This window comes from Oncorhynchus mykiss, chromosome 1, assembly GCF_013265735.2.
Source record: "Oncorhynchus mykiss isolate Arlee chromosome 1, USDA_OmykA_1.1, whole genome shotgun sequence".
Taxonomy (NCBI): domain Eukaryota; kingdom Metazoa; phylum Chordata; class Actinopteri; order Salmoniformes; family Salmonidae; genus Oncorhynchus; species Oncorhynchus mykiss.
Genome location: NC_048565.1, coordinates 45,857,378 through 45,870,264, shown reverse-complemented (window position 1 = coordinate 45,870,264; position 12,887 = coordinate 45,857,378). Strand labels below are relative to the sequence as shown.

At 40.4% G+C, this 12,887-nt stretch overlaps 1 protein-coding gene across 3 annotated transcripts in view; it reads left to right on the top strand.

The window, feature by feature from the left end:
- Window positions 1-3,166: 3,166 nt before the first annotated feature.
- Window positions 3,167-12,887, top strand: part of LOC110523903 (spondin-1) — a 136,864-nt gene continuing 127,143 nt past the window's right edge. For 2 of the 3 annotated variants that reach the window (XM_036978487.1, XM_021603048.2), the window contains exons 1-2: window positions 3,167-3,801; window positions 12,136-12,242. In XM_036978487.1, the coding sequence (XP_036834382.1) occupies window positions 3,573-3,801; window positions 12,136-12,242 (336 nt within the window). In that variant the 5' untranslated portion in view covers window positions 3,167-3,572. The remainder of the gene's footprint in view (window positions 3,802-12,135; window positions 12,243-12,887) is intronic. The other variant, XM_021603039.2, reaches the window with a different exon arrangement.

Here is a 12,887-nt window from a genome sequence, read left to right as displayed (position 1 = left end):
ACGACGAGTTGAGTTTTTACCAAAAAGTTATATTTTGATTTCATCTGACAATATGACATTCTCCCAATCTTCTTCTGGATCATCCAAATGCTCTCTAGCAAACTTCAGACGGGCCTGGACATGTACTGGCTTAAGCAGGGGGACACGTCTGGCACTGCAGGATTTGAGTCCCTGGTGGCGTAGTGTGTTACTGATGGTAGGCTTTGTTACTTTGGTCCCAGCTCTCTGCAGGTCATTCACTAGGTCCCCCCGTGTGGTTCTGGGATTTTTGCTCACCGTTCTTGTGATCATTTTGACCCCACGGGATGAGATCTTGCGTGGAGCCCCAGATCGAGGGAGATTATCAATGGTGTTGTATGTCTTCCATTTCCTAATAATTGCTCCCACAGTTGATTTCTTCAAACCAAGCTGTTTACCTATTGCAGATTCAGTCTTCCCAGCGCGGTGCAGGTCTACAATTTTGTTTCTGGTGTCCTTTGACAGCTCTTTGGTCTTGGCCATAGTGGAGTTTGGAGTGTGACTGTTTGAGGTTGTGGACAGGTGTCTTTTATACTGATAACAAGTTCAAACAGGTGCCATTAATACAGGTAACGAGTGAAGGACAGAGGAGCCTCTTAAAGAAGTTGTTACAGGTCTGTGAGAGTCAGAAATCTTGCTTGTTTGTAGGTGACCAAATACTTATTTTCCACCATAATTTGCAAATAAATTAATTAAAAATCCTACAATGTGATTTTCTGGATTTTCTTTCTCATTTTGTCTGCCATAGTTGAAGTGTACCTATGATGAAAATTACAGGCCTCTCTCATCTTTTTAAGTGGGAGAACTTGCACAATTGGTGGCTGACTAAATACTTTTTTGCCCCCCTGTATATGATATTATTCATATCATTATCTTAAACCCCTTTCACACTATCGTACTGACCCAAACCAAGCTGCCTCTGACATTTTCTTTTTAAACTGTCAGTTCCAGCACAGTTAAGCAACTATGGTGGATACGTAACCAGTCCAGAACACTTTTTATTTATTTTATTTAACTACACACTACAGCATCGTCTAGCTGGGTTCGGCTCAGTACTGTGAAAAGCCCTTGATTGTTGTTAATGTCAGGCATTATCAGTAAAATTGAGTAGGTAATAGGTTGAGGCGTACGTTGGTAGGTTGAAGCGTACATGTACACATCTGTGTCTGTGTTTATGCATGATGTAAAATAAAAAATTAACCATTGCACAACAGTATTGCAAAAACAGCCACCCCCTCATACATACACATGTTATAGAGATTGGATGCCAGATGGGTTTCCTCAGACAACGTCATGGCAGATGCAGAGTAACCACCTCCAGCCCCAGGCACTGTTCTCCTCTACGTGTTGTTATCACTACCTCATGGTCCCACTCCCAGGTCCACACCAGAATACCTTTCCTTACCATACATACCAAACACCCACCATTATTCAATGATGTATGTTAAATTATGTTTATTTCACCTTGCTAGGGGAAATGTTTACATAGCAACGCAGAGATTGGCTTGTCTCAAGGAGGTTTTAGTGAACGGTAGCATGGGGAGCATTATGGCAGACATCCACACAGCCATCTATGATAACGTAGGCTAAAGAACGAAAGGAGAGCGAATAAACTCCCATATTCTTCAATACAAACCAGATCACTAATAACTCGCATTGGCAGGCACAGTACAGCCTATGTACAGTATACAAAGTGATTTGTGTGGACAGAAGACAATGGATGGAGAGTAGAACTGACAGACGGCCGGCCATTAGAGGTGTGAGGATACTCTTGTGACACCTACTGGTCTGCATAGTTTCAATTTCCATCCTTTTGAGCGGCTCATAGAAAAGCTGGAATAAGGGAGACACTTTGCAGATGATGAAAATATATGACAATTAATTGGTCTCAGATATTTGAGGAAATGTACTTAAAATGAATAAAAATGCTATGATGCCCCAGTGAAACATCACAATAGCTTATGTCTGTATCAAAAGTCATTTGTAATACTGTTCTATTAATGTATTATCTAATTTCAGTGTTTTAATGGGTTGGACATGGACCTTATAGATAGACCTATGGTACTATCCATTAGTAAATATGTATTGATCTGAAATTGAACAGTCTGCCTAAATGAATTATCACATACTGTAGCTACATTTGATTCACTTCCAGATATCTCACGTGACTTTTACACATGAGATGAATATAATTCCATTACAATAATAAGTTGTGCTAAAAACAAACAAAAGATAACTATTGGAAAATATATTGTGTCTGTAAAATGTATATAGTATGTATAAGATGGAAGTAGAAACGTATTAGTTTAGTCAAGTTAGGTGAGGGGTGGTAGGGTTAGGGGACAATAGTAAAGGAAAATATATAAACAAATATATATATACAGTTCCAGTCAAAAGTTCAGTTTTTTTCTACATTGCAGAATAATAGTGAAGACGTCAAACTTTGAAATAACACATATGGAATCATGTAGTAACGAAAAAAGTGTTAAACAAATCAATATATAGTTTATATTTGCGATTCTTCAAAGAAGCCACCTTTTGCCTTGACAGATTTGCACACTCTTGGCATTCTCTCAACCAGCTTCAAGAGGTAGTCAGTCACCTGGAATGCATTTCAATTAACAGGTGTACCTTGTTGAAAGTTAATTTGTGGAATTTCTTTCCTTCTTAATACGTTTGAGCCAATCAAAACCATCAAGCACTATGATGAAACAGGCATACATTCTACAATGTAGAAAATAGTGAAAATAAAGAAAAATCCTTGAACGAGTAGGTGTGTCCAAACTTTTGACTGGTACTGTATATGTTTTATAAATACATTATGGGGATTGGAAATGATGCAGACAATTATATAGATGAAGCCACAATCTATATGTAATATTAAAGCCCATCTATTCCCTAAAGATAAAATAAATAAATCATGCACTTTCAAATAAACTATAATTCTTTCATCGTCAAACGTAACTAATTGAGACTAATTGAGGTTTTGATATACCAAACGATTGTACCCCAATTACCATTAATAAAATGTTTTACGCAAAGAAAAGACACACAATTGTTATGAGCGCGCTGATGTAATTAACTTGTGAGATCCACGGCTGTGCAAACATTGGCCGACAGCTTTCCTGCGTCTCATCAAGAATGTCAAACGCTCCTCGGTCACAGGCTCACAGCGGCCACTGGTAGGAATGTCTGGGTTTTGTTTAAACTCTGCTGCTTTCATCGCTTCAATCTATTCGTTTCAATGCTGCGCTTCGCTATTTCCCGGACCCTGAGAATTAGCCTACTCCCTTAACTCATCACTCGAGCCACCTATCACCGCTTTCCTCTCAAATCAGTGTAACTATAGGTACTGAAGCAGTGCCATCGAACTTCAAAACCCGCTCGACTGGGATGGATTCACCGCGGTTTCTCACACAATTTCTACCAAGTGTTAGGGCTAAATAGTTTGCAGGTATTTATTTTCGTGGGGACTGTGGTGAGAGAATTTATACTCCTATATTGTGTTTCCTTTTTATAGGTGGAATAAAGAACTTCGCACCAGAACATATATTATGGGAATGTATATGCAGTTGCTGCTTTTGCAGTATTTGGTTTCGAGTTTTATGTGCAATGCTCTCGCTTTCGTCGAAGAACCCACAGATAAGCATGCGAAGTCGGATGGATATTGCGGCAGGATTTTACGGGCACAGACACAGGGTACACGGAGAGATGGCTACAATGAGTTTCGGCTAAGAGTAGAGGGGGACCCCGAAAACTACCAACCTGCTAGCATCTACAGAGGTATGCAACTAGAGCACATTTTACTTAGTTACTTACTTGGCTTTTGTTATATCCACCAAATTGAAGTGGCTTTGAAATGACAACTATCAAAAAGTAGCCTAACACCAAAGTCAAGTTTAAGTTCCGTGCACAAGTGACTTCATTTCGTAAATGTAGCCAACCAGAGTAGGCTACTTATCACACCTCATTATGTCACTTGAAATGCAAAACATATAGGGACAGTTGGAAATTTACAGGGGGTGGGGTTGGTCCAACTCAAGGTGTCATAAAACAAATGCACCACCCCTCCCCAATGCAGTGTTCATTTTGGCACTCTTTAAAAAAAATTTTTTTATAGTCTTAGTCATTTTGACTAAAATAGCCTTAAGTCTGAGTCAGATTTGTCATTTAAATAATGATTTAGTCTTATTGTCAAAATAGCACAAACAGTGGCCCATTTTAGTCAACAAAATGCCCTTTCATTTTAGTCACATCACATTTGTATTGCCTCCATTAATTTATAGTAAACAGAAATCACTGACTTCCATTTGATCAAACATACATAGCCTTGTCATACTGACATATTCTTCTGCAAAACATCATATTTTCTTCCAAGCATAACATATTTTCTTCCCAACAGCAGAAATATGACCGACAAGTAAATAATATATAACAATTATCTGGCCATGTACGGGGACCTAATTCAGCCTACCTAGATATTGCATATTACATACAAAACAAGCACACACACAAGCAGAGAGAGTGGGAGAGTAGTACAATCACCAGATGCAAAGTAGTATGGGTTGCACCTCTGTCACTCAGTTGTCATTGTTATCAACGTTCCACGGACGTTGCAGCCACATTGATGTCCAAAAGTAGAATGGGGCTAATGACTTTGAACTGGAGCTAATGACTGTTTCGCCCAGTGATGTAGTCGAGTCACTAAACCTCGAGTCAGAATCGAGTTCCAGGTACCTTGTGTTCGAGTCCGATTAAATAATGAGTCACCAATGGTCGAATCACGAGTCAAGTCACAAGTCCCTATGGCTGAAGTCCTCGTGCTTGAGTCCTGGTTCAAGTCTGAGTCACTGGGTCCACATTAATTCAAAATAAAGTTATTTACCCAGTCAGATATAGTGTAGTGGGATTTAGTCAATAAATTGTTCGCTATTCATTTCCCTTTCTTTCCATGCCACCAAGGCCACGTTCAGTTGCAAAACATACCTGAACGCTGCAGATAGAAATTATATTAACAGAGCCAACATTATTTCTTATTCAAAATGTCAGAGAGGCATGTTTGTTCTACATAGAAATATTCTATCTGAACGTTCCAAAACGTTGCTTCCTGCTGAACGCGCCCCAGGTTTTTAGCTATAGCTAGCTAATGAGGTAACATGACTGAACAAGGTGTTGCCTAAACAAATAGTTAACTGTCCAGTCAGCAAGTAGCCTAATTTTTAGAAAAGCCCGGTATACGCTTTATGAATGTAAAATGCACAATAGAAAGAAAAAAACGTAGCGCTGATATTGTGGGTTATATCTTTTATATGGTAATGGCTAGAATCAAGCAATTTTGTCAAGAGCATATGAGGGAGACTTGGTTAGTATGTTGGTTACAGAACCTGGCTATGAAATACAGTGGGATAAGTGTGAGGGTTGAGTGAGACTACAAATTCAACAACTTTTCTATACTCAAGGGAGTATTGTATTGTTTTATTTTCCTAAAGCAGCTTGTGCTTCTTAACTAGGCAATGGGTAACTAACTAGAAGTCTGGTGGTGACTAGTTAGCTACATGGAAGCAAGCATTGCCTGCGCGATATGTGTATTCGAAGCCTGTCTGCCCACACTCATCGCTTGCTCGCCTGCAGCTCACCAGCTGATGTAGGCTAGGGTGAGTGTGCCACGTCCTTCCCACTGCTGAACAGAACTGTGCTGCTAATATGAATTGTGCTGAAAATCTCTCCAAAAACTTTTGTCCATTCCATTTAGTAGTCAATGTTAGTCAACTGAAATTATTTCTATTTTTGTTAAGTTGCAGTTTTTTTCTGGTTCTATTTAGCAGTTCTAGTCATGTCAATTGAAAAATCGATGTTTGAGCAATATTTTGGTCACTTTTTGTTGACACAAATACTGCCCCAATGTAAAAAAAAAAAGAAGAAAAAAAAAGGTTTTCACATAACCCTCCCCTTGCACTTTAGCATGCTTTTGTGGCACAGTCAATGCCACACAGGGCTATGGGCCAGAAGGTTGCAGGTTCGCCGACCACCGTGGACGCACGCACTCTCTCTGCCTGTTTCATTACACTAAGATCAAAGTCGGCTGCAGACAATGATCAGCTAGGGGGAAATCAGATTTTCAACATTTTGATGCCATATGTATAATTATATAAAATATATGAAATTAATTTTCCACAAATTTCCTGTTCCAATGCACCACGCAACCAATAAACGAAGCATAATGACTCCGGCACTTTACATTGTTAAACATCACAATAAATAGACTGTCAACCTCGAAAAACAGAAAATACCCCTTTCCCTATCTTGTAGGCCTACCCAGTATTAAATGCTTTTAAATATTTTTGGTGTTTTGTAACGGATGTCTCTTTCCATTCATCAAATGGCCACTGCACATTTTGGATTGATTTATTTTATTTGTCAGTAATTTTTTGTTGTCTTTGGGATATACATTTTTTTTTTAGATATGCATGTTTTACGTATTTTCTACCAGCATGTCACATGTGCAAGCAGAGGGAAGACAAGTCTAGACCACCGTTACTCCACACACAGAGACGCATACAAAGCTCTCCCTCGCCCTCCATTTGGCAAATCTGACTATAATTCAATCCTCCTGATTTCTGCTTACAAGAAAAAAATAAAGCAGGAAGTACCAGTGACTCGCTTAATACAGAAGTGGTCAGATGACACTGATGCTATGCTACAGGAGTGTTTTGCTAGTGCAGATTGGAATAAGTTCCGGGATTCATCCAATGTCATTGAGGAGTATACCACCTCAGTCACCGGCTTCATCAATAAGTGCAACGAAGACTTCATCCCCACAGTGACCGTACGTACATTTCAGAAACAGAAGCCATGGATTACAGGCCACATCCGCTATACACTTATAAGAAATCCCGCTATGCCCTCAGATGAACCATCAAACAGGCAAAGCGTCAATACAGGACTAAGATTGAATCCTACTACACCGGCTCTGACGTTCGTCGGATATGGCAGGGCTTGCAAACTATTACGGACTACAAAGGGAAGCACAGCCGAGAGCTGCCCAGTGACGCTAGCCTACCAGACGAGCTAAATGCCTTTTATGCTTGCTTCAAGGCAAGCAACACTGAAGCATGCATGAGAGAACCAGCTGTTCAGGACGACTGTGATCACGCACTCCGTTGCCGATGTGAGATACTTTTTGAAATGTTTTTTAAATTTGATTTAACTAGGCAAGTTTAAACAGGTCAACATTCACAAAACCGCAGGGCCAGATGGATTACCAGGACTTGTACTGGCAAGTGTCTTCACTGACATTTTCAAACTCTCCTGGACTGAGTCTGTAATACCTACATGTTTCAAATACCTACATGTTTCAAAAGACCACCATAGTCCCTGTGCCCAATAAAGCGAAGGTAACCTGCTTAAATGATTACCACCCCGTAGCACTCATGTCGGTGCTTTGAAAGGCTGGTCATGGCTCACATCAACACCACCATGATGGAAACCCTAGACCTACATCAATTTGCATACTGCCCCAACAGATCCACAGATGACGTAATCTCAATTGCATTCCACACTGCTCTTTCCCACCTGGACAAAAGGAACACCTATGTGAGAATGCTGTTCATTGACTACAGCTCAGTATTCAACACCATAATACCCAGAAAGCTCTTCACTAAGCTAAGGACCCTGGGCCTAAACAACTGGATCTGCAACTGGATCCTGGACTTCCTGACGCCCCACCCCCCCAAGTGGTAAGTGTAGGCAACAACACATCTGCTATACTGATCCTCAACACTGGGGCCCCTCAGGGGTGTGTGCTTAGTCCCCTCCTGTACTCCCTGTTCACCCATGACTGCATGGCCAAGCACAACTCCAACACCATCATGAAGTTTGCTGACGACACAACAGTGATAGGTCTAATCACAGACAATGATGAGACAGACTGAAGGGAGGAGGTCAGAGACCTGGCAGTATGGTGCCAGGACAACAACCTCTCCCTCAATGTGAGCAAGACAAAGGAGCTGATCGTGGATTATAGGAAAAGGGGGGCAGGACAGGCCCCCATTAACATCGGGGCTGAAGTGGAGCGGGTTGAGAGTTTCAAGTTCCTTGGTGTCCACATCACCAATGAACTATCATGGTCTAAATACATCAAGACAGCTGTGAAGAGGGCACAACAACACCTTTTCCCCTCAGGACACTGAAAAGATTAGGCAGGATCCCAAGATCCTCAAAAAGTTCTACAGCTGCACCACTGGTTGCATTTTCGTCCCAGGATGGCCCAAAAAATTGTCAAAGATATGTTTTTACACTGCTGCTACTCGCTGTTTATTATCCATGCATAGTCACTTTACAAATGACCTCGACTAACCTGTGCCTCTGCACATTGACTCGGTACCGATACCCCGTTTTTATATAGTATCGTTATTGTTACGTACTTTTCTTTTGTTACTATTGGATTTCCAAAATTTTTTTACTTTTAGTTTATTTAGTAAATCTTTTCTTAACTCTATTTTCTTGAACTGCATTGTTGGTTAAGGGCTTGTAAGTAAAGCATTTCACGGTAAGGTGAAATGCGACAAAGGCGTATGCGACTTACGATTTGACACACACATACACACAGTGTGAAGATTTTTAAAAGGGACCGGGATTGCACTATAAAGTCGAGGACCTATTTCCATTGTGGTCCCTATTTTATTTTACATAAATACATATATACAATTTCATAGATGCAGACAAAAAATGCTTGAGGGGGAGTTTAAAGTACAATTCTTACAAGTTTGTCTGTAGTTTATGCTTTATATGTTTGGGGCTGCTGGTGAACCATGATGTGGAGGCATAATCAAAGTGACACTGGACTAGCGCACTTGCCATTGGGGTGTATATAGCTAGGTTTTAATCCAATTGGTCAAAGATTTTCATGCAAATATTCAAAAATGTGCATAATAACAATATGCACATTTGCGAGTTGTTTCCATGCTGTTTAATTAGTGGGCTACCATCTTGAAAGGTACGGGGAAAAAATATATAAATGCAACATGTAGTGTGGGTCCCATGTTTCATGAGCTGAAATAAAGATCCCCCAAATTTTCCAGACACACAAAGCTTATTTCTCTCAAATTTAGTGAACAAACTTGTTTACATCCCTGTTAGTGAGCATTTCTTCTTTCCCAAAAGAATCCTTCCACCTAACAGGTGTGGTATATTAAGAAGCTGATTAAACAGCATGATTATTACACAGGTGCACCTTGTTCTGGGTACAATAAAAGGCCATTCTAAAATGTGCAGTTTTGTCACACAACACAATGCCACAGATGTCTCAAGTTTTGAAGGATCCTGCAACTGGCATGCTGACTACAGGAATTTCCACCAGGGCTGTTGCCGGAGAATTGAATGTTTATTTCTCTACCATAAGCTAAATTCAATGTCATTTTAGAGAATTTGGCAGTACGTCCACAAGGCCTCACAACCACAGACCACGTGTAACCATGCCAGCCCAGGACTTCCACATATGGCTTCTTCACCTGCTGGATCTTCTGAGACCAGCTGATGAAACTGAGGAGTATTTCTGTCTGTAATAAAGCCCTTTTGTGTGGAAAAACTTATTCTGAGTGGATGGGCCTGGCTCCACAGTGGGTGGGCCTGGCTCACCCATAGCTTTGTCCCTGCCCAGTCATGTGAAATTATAGGACAAATTGGGAGAATTATGATCTGGAAGTGACACCGCATCTCAGTATCAGAACTTAAAATACAGCCAGACTGGCCTGCTAATGTTCCTTTCTAGACCTTATAAACGGTTGAGAGTAGACCCACCGCAGATCCAAATGTAATGAAACATTAAAATCACAGGGCTTTATGGCTGTTATTCAAATGACATTTTCACTGCAGCCTAGAGTCGGATTTTGTACTCAAAAACAATAATGCAATTCTTAATTGTATTGTCCCCAAATAAGATCAATTGACTCAATTGTTGCTAAAATGGGAAGAGGTTTGTTCATGATCAGGCATTGCTCTGCTTTCTTTACCTCTAAATCAACCAGACAGGTTCTACAGGTTCTAGTTGGCGCACCTGGACTACTTGTCACGTTCGTAGTAACGATGAGACCAAGGCACTGCGTGATTTGAAAACATGCTTCTTTATTTACAAAGAACACTAACAAAACGACCGTGACGCTAATAATAACGAGGGCTGACATGCAACTACACATAGACAATCACCCACAAACCAAAATGGCAACCTAAATATGATCCCCAATCAGATACAATGATAAACAGCTGTCTCTGATTGGGAACCAATTCAGGCCACCATAGACCTACATTTACCTAGACAATCCCAAAACCCCATAGATATACAAAAAACCCTAGACAAGACAAAAACACACATACCACCCTCGTCACATCCTAACCTAACCAAAATAGTAAAGAAAACAAAGATAACTAAAGTCAGGGCGTGACACTACTGCCCAGTTGAATGGTCATATGCGGCAAAAAGGACATACAGTTGAATTCGGAAGTTTACATACACTTTGGTTGGAGCCATTAAAACTTGTTTTTTCAACCACTCCACAAATGTCTTGTTAAACAAACTATAGTTTTGACAAGTTGGTTAGGACATCTACTTTGTGCATGACACGTCATTGTTCCAACAATTGTTTACAGACAGATTATTTACATACACTAAGTTGACTGTTCCTTTAAACAGCTTGGAAAATTGGAGGGGTATCTGTGTATGTATTTCAAGTCCTACCTTCAAACTCAGTGCCTCTTTGCTTGACATCATGAGAAAATCAAAAGAATGGTGTGAAATTGCAAATCAATCCCAGAACAACAGCAAAGGTCCTTGTGAAGACATAACCTGAAAGGCCGCTCAGCAAGGAAGAAGCCACTGCTCCAAAACCACCATAAAAAAGCCAGACTACGGTTTTGCAACTGCACATGGGGACATACTTTTTGGAAAAATGTCCTCTGGTCAAATGAAACAAAAATAGAACTGTTTGACCATAATGACCATCGTTAAATTTGGAGGAAAAAGGGGGAGGCTTGCAAGCTGAAGAACACCATCCCAACCGTGAAGCACGGGGGTGGCAGCATCATGTTGTGGGGTGCTTTGCTGCAGGAGGGACTGGTGCACTTTACAAAATAGATGCCATCTTGAGGATGGGAAGTTATGGAAGCAACATCTTAAGACATCAGTCAGGAAGTCCAAGCTTGGTCACAAATAGGTCTCCAAATGGACAATGACCCCAGCACACTTCCAAAGTTGTGGCAAAATGGCTTAAGGACAACAAAGTCAAGGTATTGGAGTGGCCATCACAAAGCCCTGACCTCAATCCCATAGAAAATGTGTGGGCAGAACTGAAAAAGAGTGTGCTAGCAAGGAGGCCTACAAACCTGACTCAGTTACACCAGCTCTGTCAGGAGGAATGGGCCAAAATTCACCCAACTTATTGTGGGAAGCTTGTGGAAGGCCACCCGACACGTTTGACCCAAGTTAAACAATTTAAAGGCAAATACTAATTGAGTGTATATAAACTTCTGACCCACTGGGAATGTGATGAAAGAAATAAAATGTGAAATAAATCTTCTCTCTACTATTATTCTGACATTTCGCATTCTTAAAATAACGTGGGAATCGTAACTGACCTAAGACAGGGAATTTTTGCTACGATTAAATGTAAGGATTTGTGAAAAACTTAGTTTAAATGTATTTGGCTAAGGTGTATGTAAACTTCTGACTTCAATTGTAGGTCAATTAAAGTTGTTCCCGAACAAAGCAGCACATATCACACTTAGATGTCGGTAACATCCATGTCAGTCTCTCTTACGTTTGGTTTTGTACACCCCTTCACACAGCTGAAAATTCAATATTTTCGTAATGGAAAATATTTTTCACAGCGGTTTATTTGGTACAATGATTTTCTACACTATACTTGCTTGTTTTGTCACAAACTGAAATGTAGCGAACTATTAGAATTCTAGCAACCAGGAAATGGCCCACATACATGTAGTAGGCTCCACCGGCTGAGTTTGTTTCTCTCTTCTCAGTACCTGGGAGGGTCTGCACTTGGGATGGGACTACTTACTTTATCTTTGACCTATATTCTCTTAACTCCCCTCCTTTCCTGTTTCCAGTGACTCTGTACGCCTCCAGTCCCTCCTATTTTAGAGGCTTTACACTCATCGCTCTGAAGGAGGGGACGGAAGGAACCAGAGACGACCACTATGCTGGCAAATTCCAGGTAATATACTGTGCATGTTTTCTGTGCTCATATTTGAGTAATTATCTTTGTATTACAAAATCACCAAAAAAAAAAAGAGTCAATACATTCCTCCTAAAACCTCAGTAAGAACAGCTAAACGAAAGAGTTGTCTCTCTCGCTCAACTTGCGATGAAAATACACCACCTACTGAGTGAGCGAGTTCTCCAACAGTGAGAACAAACATCCTTAACTACCTCATAATGTAAAAAGGAACAAACCATCCCACAACCTGCTTAGCTTCAGCCCACACTGGCTCCTTCGTCTCCTTGAGTGTGTAACCGTTTTCTGCTCTCAAGGTTTGAATCCCATTTTCATTGGCATCTTCAAATGTCCCTCATGCCACCCAAAATAGATAATCAAATACATTCAATATGCATTATGGTCCTGTTGAGGTCATGACATGATTATTAGAATCACATTAATACTGACTTGTTTTTAGGTCTTTGTAGAAGTTGTTGTCAATAATGTTACATTTCATTAAATATCAAGCAAACCATTCACAGCTGTGGGGGCAAGCCCGCAGCCCGCCCAATGCATTGACGGTGTATCTCAATAGTAGCCACCATTTATATGTATATTTGAGTGATATAAAATAAAAGTGTACTATTTATTGCCTGACAGGTA